The sequence below is a fragment of the Schistocerca piceifrons genome, chromosome 3, assembly GCF_021461385.2.
Source record: "Schistocerca piceifrons isolate TAMUIC-IGC-003096 chromosome 3, iqSchPice1.1, whole genome shotgun sequence".
NCBI lineage: Eukaryota > Metazoa > Arthropoda > Insecta > Orthoptera > Acrididae > Schistocerca > Schistocerca piceifrons.
The window spans coordinates 762,082,928-762,105,132 of record NC_060140.1 but is presented as its reverse complement, the minus strand read 5'-3'; the positions used below and the strand labels follow the sequence as shown (position 1 = coordinate 762,105,132).

The 22,205-nt window shown below is 45.0% G+C and overlaps 1 protein-coding gene across 1 annotated transcript in view; it reads right to left on the bottom strand.

Annotated features, from left to right (window-relative positions):
• Positions 1–22,205, bottom strand: part of LOC124789036 (dipeptidase 1-like) — a 135,028-nt gene that overhangs the window by 36,635 nt on the left and 76,188 nt on the right. Inside the window, exon 3 of the mRNA XM_047256325.1 lies at positions 12,401–12,533. Coding sequence (XP_047112281.1) covers positions 12,401–12,533 — 133 coding nt within the window. The remainder of the gene's footprint in view (positions 1–12,400; positions 12,534–22,205) is intronic.

Below are 22,205 nucleotides of genomic sequence, written 5' to 3'. Positions count from 1 at the left end.
CTGTAAGTATTTGTATGGGTGTAGCCATGTATGGAAGTGAAACATGGACGATAAATAGTTTGGACAAGAAGAGAATAGAAGCTTTCGAAATGTGGTGCTACAGTATAATGCTGAAGATTAGATGGGTAGATCACATAACTAATGAGGAGGTATTGAATAGATTTGGGGGGAATACGAGTTTATGGCACAACTTGACTAGAAGAAGGGATCGGTTGGTAGGACATATTCTGAGGTATCCAGGGATCACCAGTTTAGCATTGGAGGGCAGGGTGGAGGGTAAAAATCGTAGAGGAAGACCAAGAGATGAATATACTAATCAGATACAGAAGGATGTAGGCTGCAGTACGTACTGGGAGATGAAGCAACTTGCACAAGATAAAGTAGCATGGAGAGCTGCATGAAACCAGTCTCAGGACTGAAGACCACAACAACAACAACTGCAAATAGGTTGTGGTTGATTGATTAACTAGAGAAATGGGAACAGTGTCGCTGCTGAAACCTGATGTCTCCTGATAGGTCCCAGTGGACATTAATGATCCTCTTGGGCGTCAGGATAGTCATATTGCCGCAGGAGTGTCAAATTTAGTTTTCCGAAACTCTGTGTTGGCAGCCGCTCAGTTATGAAGAAAGGAAGAAGGATTGTGGTTCAATGTAACTTAAGTAAGGAGCTCACCAGAAACGGAGCGACGGCTGGGGTTCGGAAAACATGAGGAACTAAAATGGTTGTGTCCTCTCTCAAATACTCATCTCGTCATTCGCCTCAAGCAACTTACGCAATTCGGAACTTTGGCAGCACAGTTTTCATATGTCAGATTTTTTTGTATGGATTTACACCCCATACAAAAAATATGGCGTACACAACAGAGCTGCCAAAGTTGCCCTTCCTACTGTATAGGACAAACTAGGAGAAGCATTGAGACTCGATTCAAAGAGCATATAGATGCTATGCGTTTGAACAACGTATCAAAATCCACAGCTGCCATGCACAGAGCCACTTACAGTCACGGAATAAAGAGCACTGAAGACCACGTACAAATATTGCACCATGCTGAGAAAGATAGCTTCATGGTTTTGTTTGAATAGATTGAAATCAACGTACATAAAAGGAAATCTCCACAAAATCTCCTCAGTGAACTGACCGAGTAGGTCAATGTAGCCTTTCTCAAAATTGCATTCACCTGCCCTCCCGTGTAAACACTTCTCTCTTTCTCTTTAACAACAACAAAATGCAGACACTAACCCAACATGAAATAGTGAATAATATATAAATGCTTGCTCTGTCATACATTAAATTCAATTAGCAATATCTAAAAAACACACAACTGTATCACTATGTAACACACTTGCTGCTTTATTTGTTTATCTTAACTTTAATCAGTTTGTTTTAATATAAATAGTAAGTAATGGAACATAATTTGAAAATTCCTACTGTCACATATACCCTCCTGGAAATTGAAATAAGAACACCGTGAATTCATTGTCCCGGGAAGGGGAAACTTTATTGACACATTCCTGCGGTCAGATACATCACATGATCACACTGACAGAACCACAGGCACATAGACACAGGCAACAGAGCATGCACAATGTCGGCACTAGTACAGTGTATATCCACCTTTCGCAGCAATGCAGGCTGCTATTCTCCCATGGAGACGATCGTAGAGATGCTGGATGTAGTCCTGTGGAACGGCTTGCCATGCCATTTCCACCTGGCGCCTCAGTTGGACCAGCGTTCGTGCTGGACGTGCAGACCGCGTGAGACGACGCTTCATCCAGTCCCAAACATGCTCAATGGGGGACAGATCCGGAGATCTTGCTGGCCAGGGTAGTTGACTTACACCTTCTAGAGCACGTTGGGTGGCACGGGATACATGCGGACGTGCATTGTCCTGTTGGAACAGCAAGTTCCCTTGCCGGTCTAGGAATGGTAGAACGATGGGTTCGATGACGGTTTGGATGTACCGTGCACTATTCAGTGTCCCCTCGACGATCACCAGTGGTGCACGGCCAGTGTAGGAGATCGCTCCCCACACCATGATGCCGGGTGTTGGCCCTGTGTGCCTCGGTCGTATGCAGTCCTGATTGTGGCGCTCACCTGCACGGCGCCAAACAAGCATACGACCATCATTGGCACCAAGGCAGAAGCGACTCTCATCGCTGAAGACGACACGTCTCCATTCGTCCCTCCATTCACGCCTGTCGCGACACCACTGGAGGCGGGCTGCACGATGTTGGGGCGTGAGCGGAAGACGGCCTAACGGTGCGCGGGACCGTAACCCAGCTTCATGGAGACGGTTGCGAATGGTCCTCGCCGACACCCCGGGAGCAACAGTGTCCCTAATTTGCTGGGAAGTGGCGGTGCGGTCCCCTACGGCACTGCGTAGGATCCTACGGTCTTGGCGTGCATCCGTGCGTCGCTGCGGTCCGGTCCCAGGTCGACGGGCACGTGCACCTTCCGCCGACCACTGGCGACAACATCGATGTACTGTGGAGACCTCACGCCCCACGTGTTGAGCAATTCGGCGGTACGTCCACCCGGCCTCCCGCATGCCCACTATACGCCCTCGCTCAAAGTCCGTCAACTGCACATACGGTTCACGTCCACGCTGTCGCGGCATGCTACCAGTGTTAAAGACTGCGATGGAGCTCTGTATGCCACGGCAAACTGGCTGACACTGACGGCGGCGGTGCACAAATGCTGCGCAGCTAGCGCCATTCGACGGCCAACACCGCGGTTCCTGGTGTGTCCGCTGTGCCGTACGTGTGATCATTGCTTGTACAGCCCTCTCGCAGTGTCCGGAGCAAGTATGGTGGGTCTGACACACCGGTGTCAATGTGTTCTTTTTTCCATTTCCAGGAGTGTATGTCTGTTTCGAAATATCTCTGAGAGTGGATGTTATGGTTGCGATATCGCCATCTTCCATGTGGTGAAACTTTTTGGCGTGTGAGTTGTGCTTCAGGTAATGTGTATACATATACATTAAAAAAGTGCATCACACAGTCTTCGTTGCCGCATGACCACAAGCAGTCAGCACTGGAACGTAATGGCGCGGTTTTTTGAACGAAAGTAAACAAAACAGCTCCATTAGAATAATTTTTTTACATCATTTAAAATGGCAGTGAGGCACAATTACATTTAAAAAGACATTAGATCACATCTTTTTTGGTTGTGGGACATCAAAACTCCAAGGTAATTTCACCGTTTGCGTTTCGAAATCGGTAACTGCGCTATTTAAATAAATAAATAGCCTCGTAAAAAGTGACTTGTTGCTGTTTTCTTCTCTGTAAGAGTCAACTTACAAGATCTTCATTTCCTCCCCTACAAGACTGAAATTGTCCTTTCCCTATAGGAGCAGGACTATGGGACCATATCTCAATATTTTGCCAGACACTTCTAGAATATATAGATATATAGGATCTGTTCTTTCGGACATGTCCGAAAGAGCAGATACCATCGGTGACCAAGCAGCTCGTTAGAATGAAATTACAATGAAATGAATACCCCTAGCTGCATACAAGCGTTGATATAAGTCAACGGGGACAGCTGAAAATATGTGCCCCGACCGGGACTCAACCCATCATCTTCTGCTTACATGGCAGACGCTCTATCCATCTTTTTTGTTGTTGTTGTTGTGTTTGGTACTTGCGCACGACACATGACATCCGTTCAAGTTCGTTTTTTGATCCTTCCACTCCGTTTTTTTATTACAGAGGCCCACCAGCTCTCTACCGTGCTGGCTATCCATCTGAGCCACCGAGGACGCAGAGGATAGTGCGACTGCAGGGACTTATCTCTGGTAAGCCTCCCGTGAGACCCACATTCCCAACTTAATATCTCGCACTATATTCATAGTGCCCCTGCCCATTATACTCATTACTCGCGGCTTTTTGCCGATTCCCGCAAGAGTTCGGGCACTGTTTGTGCATCCGCACAGAAGAAGATAGTCAAAATATGAAGAGCTTCATCAAACCAGTCTCTGGACTGAAGAACACAACAACAACATCACAGCACTAGCCTACACTGATGTTTTAAGCACCTTCTTGCTTAGCACTGTTGAAGAGCAATTCGGCGATGGCGATTACAGCTTTCAACACGATCGAGCACCTGTTCATAACGCACGGCCTATGACGGAGTGGTTACACGACAGTAAAATCCCTGTAATAGACTGGCCTGCACAGAGTCCTAACATGAATTCTATAGAACACCTTTGGGATGTTTTCGAACATCGACTTCATGCCAGGCCTCACCGACCGACATCGATACCTCTCCACAATGAAGCACTACGTGGAAAATGGGCTGCCATTCCCCAAGAAACCTTCCAGCACCTGATTGAACGTATGCCTCCGATAGTGGAAGCTGTCATCAAGGCTAAGGGTGTGCCAACGCCATATTGAATTCCAGCATTACCGAGGGAAGGCGCCACGAACTTGTAAGTCATTTTCGGCCAGGTATCCTGATGCTTTTGATCACGTAGTGATTCTATGAGACCGCAAAAGATAAGAAGCATTGATCCAGCAAGGGGTGGAGTTAACAATAAAAATTAGTTCCTAACGAAGGAAGTAACTAGTCGAAGAAATGACGTGAGATTTCGCAGATAGCTATAGTTGAATAGATGGCGAAATGAAAAATCGCCGGGGGGGGGGGGGGGGGACAGGGAGTAGGTTTCATAGTAACTAAGACTAAATTTGTCTTTAAAAGTTTTAAGTCGTGATATGATGGTGCCAGGAGCCAGGACACCTTTATAAATAAAGATTTGTTTCGTATGTGTGACTATGTCCAGCACTGCCAGTTTCTCAGCAAATAAATAAATGGCTTCCATAAAGTTACGAGGTTTTGGAGTTAAAGTTTCCCATGTGTCGGTAATCCGTTGACGCACCACTGCTGGAATGGTTCTCTTTTTGGTATTGAGATTTCAGTGGCCACATAAAGTTGGACGCAATGACTGCTGTGTCCCTAGGATCGCTGTTATTTCTCATCGAAACGCTGGTTGTGTGTTGCAGAAAATTCTGAAACTCGTTATTTGATGTTCGTTACGTTACGCTTGTAGTGCTGTCACATCAGCTGTCAGATTTTCATCATCTGTCCCAGACAACAGGGAGAGAGCTGTCAAGAGCAGCGGAACTCTTTGCTCACTGCAGCCAGCGACAGATAAGTTGGCTCGATATTGGATTTCCCGTACACCCTGGGGCTGTAACACATCGTGTTTTCGTTACTGGGTAACGGATATTCCACGGGAGTCGAAGTACCATTTTCTTACTGCTTCAAACGTCTAATTACTCTCATGTTTTCTTCCCCATATGCAGCTTATGCCGAGAGTGGGCGTATTTGGTAGTTTTCGTATACTTTCAATTCGTACATATTTACATGTAGGGTACTATTCAGACATGTCCGAAAGACCAGACACCATTCTTCTGATTCAGCTCCCGTATGTATAAAATGGAAGACAAATTTTCAGAGCTTAGCTGCATATGAGCATTTCACTAAACGCGGCACTGACGTGTCAAAATTTGTTCTGGGACTCGAACAAACATGCTCCGCTTCTCTAGAACGGTGCCCTTAGCCAAGTCAGCCATCCGAGCACGCCTCTCGTCCAGCACTAATTCCTACCTGCGCATAATACAGATGTAGCGCCCTCCATCCGGTATATCCTATTTGACATTAAAATTATATATATATATATATATATATATATATATATATATATATATATAGGGTTGATCCGCTAGTACAGCTGCGTTTTATGTAGTCTGTAATGCATTCAAATAGATACCACGAGCAAGATTTAGATATTCTCTCATTCGCTACGAGCGAAATGTTAGGCCTACAGAAAAAATGAACAGGATATTTTTGTAGAAAGTTTTTTTTTGGACTAATAGTTTGCGCTTAGCGAGCAATGAAAACCTTTAACGTGTTATTTGAAGGTTTTGTGGGCTGCATAAAATCCAGTGGTAGGGGCATATATATGTCTTTTTCTGTGTGTGTCACTATGTCCGGCGCTACCAGCAAGTAAATGAGTGACTTTTAAATCTAATGAGCAAGAATCTGAAGACTACAAGATTTCGAAGGTACATTTCCCCACGTATTGGGAACAAGAAGACGGGTCAGCACTGGATTGCCTCTCCTCCAAGCAAGTGAATTGGAGGTGCCTCTAAATGGTGAAAGACTTCCTCCAATACAATGACTATTGTGTACTTAGGATCACAGCCATTTATTATACAAAGACTCATTAGTGCGAATCTCATTATCTGACATCTTCCATGTTATGATACAGCGTTGTCACATCGGCTGTCAGATATGCATCAGCTGGCTCTGACAACAGGGAGCGGGCTGTCAACAATGGCAAAATACTTTACTCTCTGCGGATAGCAACAGAGCGGCAAGGCCTCTGATAGCGGATATCCTGTGTACACTATGGCTGTTGCTTATCATGTGTACTCCCTATTTTTTATTGTTTTTATTTATTTGGCCGCCATATTGTAATCGTTTCTGAGTAACGAATATTCCAGAACGCTCGAAGTAATTACTGCCTGAAACGTTTCAATACTTGCACATTTTCTTCTCCGTAGGCAGTTCGTGCCCGACTCCGGTGTAATAGGCAGTTTCCATGTTTTCATTCTTCTCAGTGGTCTCGGTGTAACGGAAGCGTTTCATTTCTCGTCCGTCTTGTTACCTGCGCGATGGCGTTGACTCTGTAGTTTTCATATTATTCCAGTTTCTCGTTTCGAATTGAGTAAACAGTTATACTCCTGGAAATTGAAATAAGAACACCGTGAATTCATTGTCCCAGGAAGGGGAAACTTTATTGACACATTCCTGGGGTCAGATACATCACATGATCACACTGACAGAACCACAGGCACATAGACACAGGCAACAGAGCATGCACAATGTCGGCACTAGTACAGTGTATATCCACCTTTCGCAGCAATGCAGGCTGCTATTCTCCCATGGAGACGATCGTAGAGATGCTGGATGTAGTCCTGTGGAACGGCTTGCCATGCCATTTCCACCTGGCGCCTCAGTTGGACCAGCGTTCGTGCTGGACGTGCAGACCGCGTGAGACGACACTTCATCCAGTCCCAAACATGCTCAATGGGGGACAGATCCGGAGATCTTGCTGGCCAGGGTAGTTGACTTATACCTTCTAGAGCACGTTGGGTGGCACGGGATACATGCGGACGTGCATTGTCCTGTTGGAACAGCAAGTTCCCTTGCCGGTCTAGGAATGGTAGAACGATGGGTTCGATGACGGTTTGGATGTACCGTGCACTATTCAGTGTCCCCTCGACGATCACCAGTGGTGTACGGCCAGTGTAGGAGATCGCTCCCCACACCATGATGCCGGGTGTTGGCCCTGTGTGCCTCGGTCGTATGCAGTCCTCATTGTGGTGCTCACCTGCACGGCGCCAAACACGCATACGACCATCATTGGCACCAAGGCAGAAGCGACTCTCATCGCTGAAGACGACACGTCTCCATTCGTCCCTCCATTCACGCCTGTCGCGACACCACTGGAGGCGGGCTGCACGATGTTGGGGCGTGAGCGGAAGACGGCCTAACTGTGTGCGTGACCGTAGCCCAGCTTCATGGAGACGGTTGCAAATGGGCTTCGCCGATACCCCAGGAGCAACAGTGTCCCTAATTTGCTGGGAAGTGGCGGTGCGGTCCCCTACGGCACTGCGTAGGATCCTACGGTCTTGGCGTGCATCCGTGCGTCGCTGCGGTCCGGTCCCAGGTCGACGGGCACGTGCACCTTCCGCCGACCACTGGCGACAACATCGATGTACTGTGGAGACCTCACGCCCCACGTGTTGAGCAATTCGGCGGTACGTCCACCCGGCCTCCCGCATGCCCACTATACGCCCTCGCTCAAAGTCCGTCAACTGCACATACGGTTCACGTCCACGCTGTCGCGGCATGCTACCAGTGTTAAAGACTGCGATGGAGCTCCGTATGCCACGGCAAACTGGCTGACACTGACGGCGGCGGTGCACAAATGCTGCGCAGCTAGCGCCATTCGACGGCCAACACCGCGGTTCCTGGTGTGTCCGCTGTGCCGTGCGTGTAATCATTGCTTGTACAGCCCTCTCGCAGTGCCCGGAGCAAGTATGGTGGGTCTGACACACCGGTGTCAATGTGTTCTTTTTTCCATTTCCAGGAGTGTATTAACACGAAGTGTCAAATATATTTTGTCACTCGCCACACCTTCTTTATCCTCATGCAATTTATTTCCGATTCGGGAAGAAACTGTTGTACGGAAAGACACTTTTTTCATACATTACGGCTACTGCTGTACGGCAAATAGCTGGCTTTTCGATACCCCACGCCATCGAATAGGATGGTTCGCATAGTACAGTCGGTGCGCCAGATAGGATTGCCCCGCATCCACAGGGGCAGGGGTACTAACCAGAGCTGTAAAATTACCATATGCTATCACAAGCAAGCGTAGACTGGTAGTTTTCGCAGTAGCCTTGGTCAGTCAACATCGTACCTGCATTACCTGTACGTTAAGTGTGTTGCATTTCTAGTAGGCATTACTTCAAATCGATCGCTTGATTTTCGTATGCGATCAGTGCCTTATTAGGTTTCCCTGGACCCCAGAAGCGATGAGTGAGGATGTGTCTAATGCCACGTAACCAACGGAACATTTTTGTTCAGTATAATTAACCTTCGATTTGCTACTTAAAAATAAACAGTATTTCTGGCAAAACTGAAATTTTCAATGATTAATTCAACGTCTTATTTGAGAATTGTTGATTTCTAACGTGAAACACGGGGACGTTGTAGTGAAAATTAAAAAAAGGTGGTATAAGGGTATTAGACACAAGATGGATCAACGGTGACTGATGTGCATTTATAGCTGCGTGCAAGACAAACAACTAAAGAAACAAGGAGAAGCTTACCGGTCCCAGTTTCTCTCTTACACACTCATTTCTGTTTATTTCCCTGCCATTGTTACCAGTACTACCGGTAATCTTGTCATTTACTACATGATATATGTGCTGTACCAAAACTACCAAACCGTAGTTTTGGTAAAGCGCAACTCTAATGCTAACGCATCTGACCTTGTAAATTTAATGGCTCGCCGAACGACCTCCCTGTCGCCACCCTGTTAACACCTCGTTAACCCCCTTCCCCTTAACCCTGGGCTGAATGGGTTCACCGCGTCTGCCTTTGTGTAGTGTGACTCATGTAAAAGTGTGAACTTTTTTAAAAATTATTTACAAATTGCGTAACAGAGGTGGGACTTGGCTGTTAGCCCAGTATTCACTTAGTTTGATGTGGGAAACCGTCTGAGAACAAACAACCAGGCTTGGCGGCACGCCAACCCTCGTCAGCAATCCGCTGGACAGATTCGAACCGCGGCTGAAGCACATCCCAGTCCGGGAAGAGGCTATTTAACATGGACGTCTACCTGGATGTAATTAAGCATGCGTATTTGGAACAGCCACAGCAGACAACTTACATGCCAGTGGAGATTGTTTAACGTGCAACAGCTAAGTTACAGTGAACTGTACGAAGAGAACTCAATATACAGGGTGTAACGGTTATAAGTGTGTTGGTTGTTTCTTCTCTGCTTCGAACAGTCTCCCCATAAACACGTCACAATCTTTACATCCAATGTTCTCTGCATGGTGTTAATTGCACCACTAAGTTGACTATGCCTACCAGTACAGGCTAACCGTTTTGAAATCATTTCTGCGCACTTGAGCACCTGAATTGCAGCCCAGGTGAAAGTAAGCATCATTGGACTGCCATTGCCACGTACAGTAGGAGGTACATACTAACCTAAAAAAAATGGGTTCAAATGGCTCTGAGCACTATGGGACTTAACATCTGTGGTCATCAGTCCCCTAGAACTTAGAACTACTTAAACCTAACTAAACTAAGGACATCACACACATCCATGCCCGAGGCAAGACTCGAACCTGCGACCGTAGCAGTCATACTAACTTAAAAACGTACAACTTGTAATAGCTATAATATTGTTAGTCTGCAAATGATGTATACACTGATTTAATGTCATTCAGTATACCATTCTCAGCCACCAATAGAAATATCTGCACTTATACCCGTTACACCCTGGACTGCTTCATGCTACACGTACCGCACGAAAAGACTGTTGTTGTTGTTGTGGTCTTCAGTCCTGAGACTGGTTTGATACAGCTCTCCATGCTACTTTATCTTGTGCAAGGTTCTTCATCTCCCAGTACTTACTGCAGCCTACAACCTTCTCAATCTGCTTAGTGTATTCATCTCTTGGTCTCCCTCTACGATTTTTACCCTCCACGCTGCCCTCCAATACTAAATTGGTGATCCGTTGATGCCTCAGAACATGTCCTACCAACCGATCCCTTCTTATAGTCAAGTTGTGCCATAAACTCCTCTTCTCCCCAATCCCATTTAGTACCTCCTCATTAGTTACGTGATCTACGCATCTAAATTTCAGCATTCTTCTGTAGCACCACATTTCGGAAGCTTCTATTCTCATCTTGTCCAAACTAGTTATCGTCCATGTTTCACTTCCATACATGGCTGCACTCCATATGTATACTTTCAGAAACGACTTCCTGACACTTAAATCTATACTCGATGTTAACAAATTTCTCTTCTCAGAAACGCTTTCCTTGCCATTGCCAGTCTAAATTTTATATCCTCTCTACTTCGACCATCATCAGTTATTTTGCTCACCAAATAGCAAAACTCCTTTACTTCTTTAAGTGTCTCATTTCTGAATAGTCCCTCAGCATCACCCGACTTAATTCTACTACATTCCATTATCCTCGTTTTGCTTTTGTTGATGTTCATCTTGTATCCTCCTTTCAAGACATTGTCCATTCCGTTCAACTGCTCTTCAAGTCCTTTGCTGTCTCTGACAGAATTACAATGTCTTCGGCGAACCTTAAGGTTTTTATTTCTTCTCCATGGATTTTAATACCTACTCCGAACTTTTCTTTTGTTTCGTTTACTGCTTGCTCAATATACAGATTGAACAGCATCGGGGAGAGGCTACAACCCTGTCTCACTCCCTTCCCAACCACTGCTTCGCTTTCATGTGCCTCGACTCTTATAACTGCCATCAGGTTTCTGTATAAACTGTAAATAGCCTTTCGCTCCATGTATTTTACCCCTGTCATCTTCGTGATTTGAAAGAAAGTATTCCAGTCAACATTGTCAAAAGCTTTCTTTAAATCTACAAATTCTAAAACAGACTATCGAGTTAAAATGAGAGAGATTTGAGCTGAGGTGGAAGCTTACCAGCAATCGTTCTTTGCCAGAATCATACACAACTGGAACAGGAAAAGAGGGCGTGAGTTCTTTACATAAAGCACCATCCGCCAAATACCGTAAGGCGACTTGCGGAGAACACATGTAGATGTAGATGTGGATTTGCGCAGGACACAGCTACAGCCGTACGGTGACATTGGTACTGCAGAGAGAAACCACTGTATGAGAGAACTGCGGTGTTTGGCTTTAGAAGCCTGTATGTAGTCATCAAGTTTGGAAATAGTTTGGCGTGACCAGGAGTCCACCTGCAGCAACTACAGGTGTGGTGACAGTAAATCAGTGTGCAGAAGAGAAAAACCTGTTCAGGCGTAGGATCATACCCAAACTGCGCCTTCAAGTGTACAGTTATGCCCCGAAACTTTACAGTCTGGCAAAAAAGTATAACTGCGTAATCGCTACATCAGCAATTTGACGTTCAGTAACGGAAGTAACGAGCAAGAAATATGTTAATTGAAGCTGGAAGGGGAGAAAGGAAAGGAAAGCGAAGGGACTATTGATGTTAGCTGCGTTGGGACTTAAAGCAGAATGAGCGGCGACGAGTAAAAATTTGTGCCGGACTTGATTTTGAACTCAGCTTCTCCTGCTTACTACGTAGTTGCGTTAACCACTGCTCCACTCGGACACAGTTCTCATCGCAACTACCCGGACATTTTCGGCACGCTTCCCGGCGGGCCCACATTCCCACTCAGCGCCACCTATGCGCCGTCGCTGTCCATATCCTCCACTATCGCTACTTTTCAGCTCGTGTCCCTTCTTTTGGACATTTCTGTAAGAATAGACACCACACACTCATATAATGAGTAACAAATACTTTTTAGTGGCTATGTTCGTCGACAGATTTTGTAACGGCTATGTTTCATGGGAATTCCACACATACACTGTACAAATATGTACTTGTTCCTTCACAGCGCTAACGTGCAGCAGAATTCTACAAATTCGCAGACTGAGTGGTACGTATTCGTGCTACATTGGCTGCAGTGCATGTGACATAGAGAGCAAGGCGCTTCTTAGCTCCTAACACCCAATTTAATAGGATTGCGGGCATCCAGTTACAGGTGTAAGACAAATGAAGCGACGCATGATGTGGTGATGATTGCGAAGCCCACTCACCGTCGGCAGAGGTGACGAACGTGAGGTGGCCCGGGTAGAGCGCTGTCATGCGGCGCACCAGGTCCACCTGCTCGAGCGCCAGCTGCACCGCGTCCAGGTGCTCCGCGCCGCACGGCACGTACGCCGACCAGAACTGCAACAGCGGCCACCACCAAGCGAGCGTCAGTCGTCCAGTGGCGGTACGAAAGCGCTTTCCTGCGTCTTACTGCCTTAATCACTGCGTCAGGTGTCATAATACTAGGTGAAATTGTAATTGTTAAATTTGCACTAGTGTGCTGAATACACCGTAAAATGATACACCTGACAATGGAAAAAAAGTGCAACTATATTAAGACCACATAGTAACTTATACTAGACGACAAAAGTACATCGCAGGAACTGAAAGCATGTACAGCGTGTAACGGGTACAAGTGCTGGTGTTTCTGCTGGTGGCTCAGGACGGCCTACTGAACAATATTACGTAAGTATTTTCGTCCTCTGCAAGCCAGTGATTATATCTACTATGAGTCGTTTGTATTTAGGATGGGTAGAAACTCCAAGTACATGTGGCAAGAGCAAATCATTAATGCTTATTTTCCCCTGGGCAGCAGGTCAGATGTTGAAGTGTGAATGCATGGACGCAAAATAGTAGTCTACCCTGACAAGGGTAGTCTATACTTAGCGGTGCAGTTACGACTGTTCAGAAAACTGCAGGTAGTAAAATATCTGAAGTGTTTGCAGGTAGACCGTTCGAAGAAAAGAAAAAAAACCAGTCATTGCGCTGATTTGTGTACATGTTAAGGTACCAAATACAAAAATAACAGCATTTATACCAGTTATATGCTGCGCAGCACAATTAAAAGGCCACGTTTTCGAAACCCCGCAATTATTATCCATTGAGACGTATAAGTTTGAAATTCGGGTCAAAGGTACTTACAATCACCGTCTGTAATGGTGCAAAAGCCTGGTGCTGTGCGACGTCACTCTCGGGCTCGTAGATGTTTCAAACAGGAAGGTATCGACATACGTGAAAAATAGGCCAGGGCTCAGAGTTTCATGTGAGGTGTAAGGTGGGTTAATGTCGTCAAATTGGCCCCACATTTTACCACAACTGCGCCCAACGACACCTCGAACGTGTCACACCACTGCAAGGGCGTTACAGCCCCTCTTACCAATATTTCACCCCTCCTTTTGCCGCCTCCGCCATGGAGATTAGGGTCGAGACGCCCAGCATTGAACTCACACGGTTTTCTCACGTGTGGCTGAGATAAACATTTCAGACACAAAGACGCTCAGAATCGACGCAAAAACGCATCACGGGTTGGCATAAATGGCGTCAATGTAGCCATCCCATCCCCTGAGGCTCTGATTTCCACACATCTTGAAAAATGACATTTCGCACTGCGATGAGCAACAGGGTGACTTTGTTGACGCTGCTGACATCCTATGGACGCTTCAAAACTTCTCTAGAGACGTCGTGGGCCAGCAACCACACTGTAAATGATCACACCCCTATGAACTATAGTGTTGTGGTGTATAGTGTGGAACCAATAGCGACCATCCAAAACGTTTCGACGGAATTCTAATGCGATCGGAAACAGCAAAGGGCGCACATGCGTTTACAGCGCTCCTTCCACGTGATCAACGAGTTGTGCGACATTGACACACTCGTGAATAAAACTGAAAGTGTCCCTCGCCAAAACTGTCAGTGCCACCCGCCGACATTTGTGGAACACATTAAAAATATACCTGCTCACAGAAAGCGTGTGACATAGTCTTCAGCACCTGCTAGTAAGAATGCACGACTGGAGAAGTGTACAGGGATTGCCTACCCGCATGTGTCCAGGATTCGCGTCACGAATTTTCTATGAATGTATCACCCACATCCTGTTGTTTGAAGCATCAAAGAGCCCAGGAGTTATGTCGCAGACCACCAAGCTTTTGCACTCTTACAAAAGAAGGTCGTAATCACCTTTGAGAGCAATTTCAAGCTTACGTGTAATAATGGGAAATAATTACGGGGTTTCGGAAAAGTGATACTTTGTGTTGCACAGAGTATCTCTCTTACAATTCTCAGGCTTTGTGATGAGACTTTCCTGGTGAGTTTATTAATTTTTTTCTTTCTTTTCCTTCGATTAACATGATATGTTACCTGAAACATCTGAGCTTCTATATATGGAGCTGTTGTACATACAAACACACTGTTCACAAAGTTGAAAAACGAGCTACGTAACTTACAAACTACGGCGTCGAGATCAATGAAATTGCGGAAAAATGTCGCTAGAGCTCTCTCAATCATGTACAGAAATTTGGAAGTCACGTGGCGTGAGGTTAGCATCACCAAAGTTCCATGTGGGATTGGCCCAACTTCACGAAATAAGTGAAGGAACAGGAAAAGTCAGTACGCTTCAATCAGCGAGCAGTTAATATGCATTTTGGTGGTGTTTTTTTTTTTATTAAAACATGGCCCGGTGGCAATGTTAGATGACCTCATAACGGGAAGGCCCGACGGGAAACTGGAATAAGGACGAAGTGTGACCAGTGTCTATCATGCTCATTGTATAGTTGGCAGTGAGTGAGGAAGGGGGTTTTTCCGCTTCTCAGAATAATCACGTTTCTCGTTGCAACATGTCAATGGTTGTGACTGGATGCTGCGTCATCTAGGCGAACGGTAGCACCAAGTCGATGGTGGTGGCCAGAGAGTCTGTCATCCAGGTGAATGGCTTTACAAAGCATGGAATGTGTCAAGGACAGAGGCCAGTGGGAGCAATACAATACTGTTGTGATTATAACTTGGGCTTCCAATGGACCTGTGTTAGTAATCGAAGGCACTATGACAGTTGTGGACTACGTGAACGCTACAGCAGACCATTTGCAGACCTTCGTTTTTGCTGTGTTGCCCAACGGTGACGGCGTTTACCAGCAGGATAACAGTCTGTGAGGTATGGCCATTATCATGCTACGATGGTTTGAAAAGCATGAAAGTAAACTTATATTCACGTCTTGGCCACTGAATTCAATCGGTGACTTACGGAAATTGTGCTGCCTGTGGGTAGACATCCGATCTACTATCTCTAGATACTTTCCAAGGGCTTGCTGAATCCACGCCACACAAATAAACTGATGTATAGCGTTCCAAAGGTGGACCAACGCTGTATTAGGCAGTCGGTCATAGTGTTTTTCGGCTCATCAACGTATCTGCCAAAGAAATCAGAGTTCTCCAGGTGCATACCGTGCTCACACAGTAAGAAAAACACATTCCACACGATTTGTGGGTTGGGTTGTTTTGGGGGAGGAGACCAGACAAAGGGGTCATCGGGCTTAAAGGATTAGGGAAGGATGGGGAAGGAAGTCGGCCGTGCCCTATCAAAGAAACCTTATCAGCATGTGCCTGAAGCGATTTAGGGAGGTCACAGAAAGCCGAATTCAGGATGGCCGGACGCGGGATTGAGCCGTCGTCCTCCCGAATACGAGTCCAGTGTGCTAATCACTGCGCCACCTCGCTCGGTCACAGTTTTTGTTCCTGCTTTCGTGACCCAGCTACAAAGTGAATAGTTTGCCGTGCTATGTAATTCGTGGCTAGTCTAACTTCCTAATCAGACCAGCTGGTTGTGTTAGCACTGCTTTATCGGTAGCGTGTCGAAAGGAGGCATGGTCGGCAGCATATGAGGGAGCGCTGGCATTGCTCCAGGCCTTGGTGAGACAATGCACAACGAGAGTGTGGCAGTCAATTGCTCCGCTTCGAACGTGATACATCTCCTGGACGCTATTGAAGTCGCCTTGGCTGGGTAACCAGCGGTCAGCAGTCAGAGAGGGACATAGAGAGCTGGGGCGATGACCAGAGTTTGCACCTTGGCCAGCTAGTGAAGATCGGCAGTGAAGTTGGTCTTTTGGGGTAAGCCGGCCGCTGTGACCGAGCGGTTCTAGGCGCTTCAGTCTGGAACCGCGTGACCGCTACGGTTGCAGGTTCGAATCCTGCCTCGGGCATGGATGTGTCTTAGGTTAGTTATGTTTACGTAGTTCTAAATTCTAGGGAACTGATGACCTCAGATGTTAAGTCCCATGGTGCTCAGAGCCATTTGCACCATTTTCTTGGGGTAACCAGCACGAGAGCTGCAAAGGAGTAGGTATGGTGCAGTAGGTCTTTGCTGCATGATGAGGAATGTGCGAGTTCGGAACAGAGTCAAGAGATAGAGCATTGACAAGCTTGTGTACTATGGTTCGGTCAAGGGGACGTCACGCACAGTCAGCATAGGGTGTGGCCGCTGCGTGGAAACAGCAGCATGGAAGAGTAGTTGGTGTCTTTTGCCAGCCGAAAGGACAGCAATTCCAGTGGAGTTGGTGGAAGGGGCTCCTCATATCAAGAGGAGCACTATGTAAGTGCTTTAGCAGCTGATGATTGGACCCTGTTGGTTTAATGTTTGATATAGTGCACTCTGTTGTGTACATGTGGTGCAATGTGTGTGTTGGCTAGCAAACACAACTTCACGTGCAAGTTAGTAGTCGTTGTGCGACAAACTGTGGTTGCTGATTGCAGACAAATGGGAATTATTTATTTGTTGGCACAGCTTGTACTAAGAATTCCCAAGTTATTACCCTTGTGCACCAGCAATCTATTTGAACATGTGAATGTATGAGCATTATTGAGACATATGGGCAGGCAGTTTTGTAGAGTGTTGTGGGCAGCTTGTTGTGATAAGTGTCTACTGAAAGCAGCAGTAGTAATAGAACAATATATAGTTATGTACCATTTTAATGGGCCAAGCTAATTCTAAAACTTGTTGTGGCATCCTATAGCTAGTTGCAGAAGTTTTGCCCACTGTAATTACTCTTTACGGCCGAGGGCCATACATCGTAATTAATAATGTTGCCGCTCATACAGTATGTACCCTAGGGCAAAGGTTGAATTTTAATTTTGATTATTGTATGAAAGACATTTCTCTTGTATTTAATGCTTGCACACTGATTAACGATCCTTACGAGCTATAAAAAGATATATTATTTTACAGTGATTGTATGATTATTCTAAGTTTGTAGCTGCAAACTGCTGAGATGAACCGTGTGAGTCCATGTATTGTGACAAATTCATTTTAACCGAACCGGGAAACTTTTTTGATTATCTGACACCCTCTGCATCTCGGCTTTAGATATTTGTCTGGGGGCGGCTGTTCTTCAGCACACGAGTGACTTAAGGGCTGTTAGGGAAGCGAGCAATCATTGTCACCCCTCTTTTGTGTATATATATATATATATATATATATATATATATATATATATATATATATATATATATATATATATACAGGGTGAGTCACCTAACATTACCGCTGGATATATGTCGTAAACCACATCAAATACTGACGAATCGATTCCACAGACCGAACGTGAGGAGAGGGACTAGTGTAATTGGTTAATACAAACCATACAAAAATGCAAGGAAGTATGTTTTTTAACACAAACGTACGTTTTTTTAAATGGAACCCCGTTAGGTTTGTTAGCACATCTGAACGTATAAACAAATACGTAATCAGTGCCGTTTGTTGCATTGTAAAATGTTAATTACATCCGGAGATATTGTAACCTAAAGTTGACGCTTGAGTACCACTCCTCCGCTGTTCGATCGTGTATATCGGAGAGCACCGAATTACGTAGGTATCCAAAGGGAACGGTGATGGACCATAGGTACAGAAAAGACTGGAACAGCACATTACGTCCACATGCTAACACATTTTTATTGGTCTTTTTCACTGACGCACATGTACATTACCATGAGGGGTGAGGTACACGTACACACGTGGTTTCCGTTTTCAATTACGGAGTGGAATAGAGTGTGTCCCGACATGTCAGGCCAATAGATGTTCAATGTGGTGGCCATCATTTGTTGCACACAATTGCAATCTCTGGCGTAATGAATGTCGAACACGCCGCAGTACATTTGGTGTAATGTCGCCGCAGGCTGCCACAATACGTTGTTTCATATCCTCTGGGGTTGTAGGCACATCACGGTACACATTCTCCTTTAACGTACCCCACAGAAAGAATTCCAGAGGTGTAAGATCAGGAGAACGGGCTGGCCAATTTATGCGCCCTCCACGTCCTATGAAACGCCCGTGGCCCGTGTTTGTTACAACACGGAACTGAACGTCGGAGGGTTCAAGCGTCAACTTTAGGTTACAATATCTCCGGATGTAATTAACATTTTACAATGCAATAAACGGCACTGATTACGTATTTGTTTAAATGTTCAGATATGCTAACAAAACTAACGTGGTTCCATTTAAAAAAAACGTAGGTTTGTGTTAAAAACCTACTTCCGCGCATTTTTGTATGGTTTGTATTAAACAATTGCACTAGCCCCTCTCCTCACGTTCGGTCTGTGGAATCGGTTCGTCAGTATTTGATGTGGTTTACGAAATATATCCAGCGGTAACGTTAGGTGACTCACCCTGTATATATGACATTTCTCTAACACAGTTTACGGCGTTCGGCTATGCGGATGACTGGGCAGTAGCTAGCCAACACAAAACCTACGAAAGAACTCAAGAAATCCTAATGTTTGATCTAGACATTTTAAGCCAATATTTCCATGAATAGAGGCTACGAGCTACCTCAGATAAACCATGAAATGATTATTTTCATCTCCACAATAGAACGAGTCACAGAGTTCTTGACGCCTATTTTGAGCGAAACAAACTTCAAATAACATGCATCCAAAATACCTTGGGATCCCTTTAGAAAGAACACATTCGTTTAAGAAGCGCTTGACACTCACATCTGCTAAGATCAAAGGCAGATATAACATTCTCCACAAAATCTATGGCACTAGCTGGGTATCGCCGGTAGGCACTCTTACAAACATAGGTCACCAAATTTTTCTCATATTTTCAGGAGGGAAATGCACACTTGCGAGGTACCAGCCCCAGAAATGGATCACTCGAAAATCTGAGCTGTAATTCTGATAGTACATATTTATGACTTCCTGAAAGTACAGATTTTAAACATGGGTGCCTACCGGTTGTCAGTCGCTCTGCTACAGTGCCACCACTTGAAGACTGAGCTCGAAGTACTGTTTAGGAGAGTAAAAAGTTTATCAAACACTGTTTTTAGTTCACTACATCAAAGTGCGCGATTTACAACCTGTTACTGATCCCGGAAATATTTTATTTTGAGCACTTTGATGTTACAGTTCTTAAATTCAGTGTAAATGAATGAAACGAATGGGTGTGTTTATTAAAGAAATAGCGTCGCGCTACATATTATCAACAACGCTGTAGTGCGCTATTTTCTTTGAATTTTAAAGCTGGTTCTGGTAAAGGAAAGTACATTTCCAGGAGATACGCTATTCTTCAACGTGAATGGCACGATAATAGGTGTTCAGTTGCATAGGTTTATTTATTTTGATTTTGAGGCGTATATATAGCTGCAGAATAAAAGTATCAGAATAGTGTCAAAACTAATAATGTACATATATGTGCGTGAGGTTGACATCTTACTTATTCATAGTTTTCACTATTTTTCGGTTGGAATAACATGAGTTCTGGAACAAGATGTCAAAACGAGTTGGTTGATGTATCCGCATCCCTCCTCCTCTTCCGTCGCCTTCAACATTCAGGGAATAGGAGAGCTCCGGTTGTCGCCTCGCTGTACAGTAGTTCGAGCTCGGGCATTAGGCTTCCTCAGTTGGGAGGAGAGAGTGACAACCTGCCAGTGCTCGCCAAAGTTTGAGACTGTATTATCACAATGTCATAACTGTGTACTATCAGAATTATGTCCCAGATTTTCGAGCGAAATCGATTGCTGGCGCTCATATCTAGCGCTCGTGCTGTATTCTCATTAAAACAAGATGTCAAGTTGGTAATGTTTCCTTGTTAGAGTATCAGCACTCTGATTGGTGTTCTCAGCAGCAGAGTACTGGGGGTTTGTCTCGCTTAATAGCCCATGTGTGAAAAAAAACGTTTGTACAACTTAACGAAGCAATGCACATTGTTAGTAGGTCAGTACGATATACTCCTACATACTGATTATCTGCCTTGACTCACATTCCACCTCCTGCTATCATATGGAAGAGTGCGCCACTCTGTGAATACCAGAAGACTGTTCATGATGCAAATTCCAATACTGAATGATAAACTCCCTGTGGAGAGAAAAAGAAAACATCAAGATGTCTCACTCTTATCGTAGCCATGATTCTTACGGGAAGTCCGCATGCTTAGCTGAATGCCGGCACGGTAGCTCAGCGTATTCGATAAGAGACCTGGCTAGTATCTGTAACAAGAAACTGACTGAAAGGACCAACAACTAACATCAACGGATGCCTTGTGACGTCCGCTACGACCAAATACGACGAAGAATGACGAACAAGATGTAAAACAAAGGAAACGGTTACGTGTTTGCGGCGGCCCCGTGCCCGATGGAGATTTACTCCGCTCTTGGACTGGGTGTTCTGTTGCCCTCATAATCCTTTCATCATCAGCGACGAGCAAGTCGCCCAGTGTGGCGTCACCTGAAATAAGACTTGCAACTCGGTGGCCGAAGTTCTCCGGATGGGGCTTTCCGGCCATCAGTGCCACACGATCATTCTATTTTGTTTTCTTTACTGGAGATGAATTTAGTGCCACCAATGAATGGATAGGCTGTTGGCACCAAAACTGTCTTCTTCCAAAATGACTGAAGCTTCCATATATCCAGGAAAGAGACCTCGGATTTGAGCAGCCTCGGGCAATTTGGACTACCCTGAACCGCATCCGAACGGCCCACGGAATATGTGCAGACACTGTCCACGAGTGGTGAAAAATCTTGTGATATGGGGCGGTATGACAGACGGTTGTACATATTGTAAGATCATGTCCCGAAAGTATCTACATGGGTCTTTTCGAAGATTGCTTGTCTGTAACGAGTAGTGAGAAAATACATAAAACGCACTGGTATTCGCCTGTAGATGTTGTCATTTGTGTTATATTATGCTTCAGATCTGTGGTGAAATCGTGATATGTAGTATCTGCATAGTTGTTCTTGTGATTTAAAAACTCATAATGCATGTCATGTGATAATTAAAATATTTATTATTCTGTAGTCCAGATGTATTTTCGTTCTCGTTCTTTCTCATTCTTCGTTATGCCTACTTAGAGAGCGTGTGTGAGCTTGTTAGCTGGGTCTGAAAGCTTCATTTTCTTGTTCTCTCCCCAGACTCTCTTTACGGATTCGTTGTGTTTCTTCTTGCGTTCCTCTGTCCACTATTTTCCAGTGTGTGTTTCAGCTTTCTCTGCGAATATTTGCAACTAGGAATCCGAAGACTTTGGATTAACTGATGGTATCTCCTGTGGCTTTTATTTCTCGTAAGTCCTGATGAACTTCTTCTAACCAAGTAAGTTGTAACTTTCTTGAATTTATTATATTAAGTAGATTTTTCCTGTAAAGCTAGTACCCATTCTGTAGGTGTTACCATCGATTTTCAAGCGTCTTCTATGTACTGTATCAGTGAACTTGTCTAATGCAGTGTATAGGTCCGTAGCTTTTCTGGAAATCCATATGATAATTGTAGTAATGGGACCATAAATTTTTCTTATAGTTATTCGGCCTCTCCGAGCAATTTGAACTTTTGAATGGCCCCCTGAGGATGTTTATGATGCATATAGTGCTCCAAGTAAGGCAACTGCCTTGTAATGCCAATTTTTCGCGTTACGAGATATCACTCGCTACGAGACATCACTCGTATATTGTAGTAATTTCGTGTTATTCTCTACGTTTTCTGGAGTTTGGTGGCTATTTCTAAATGTAGTCGATATGGTACTGTGATTTCTGCGACATATTCAAAAGAAGACACATG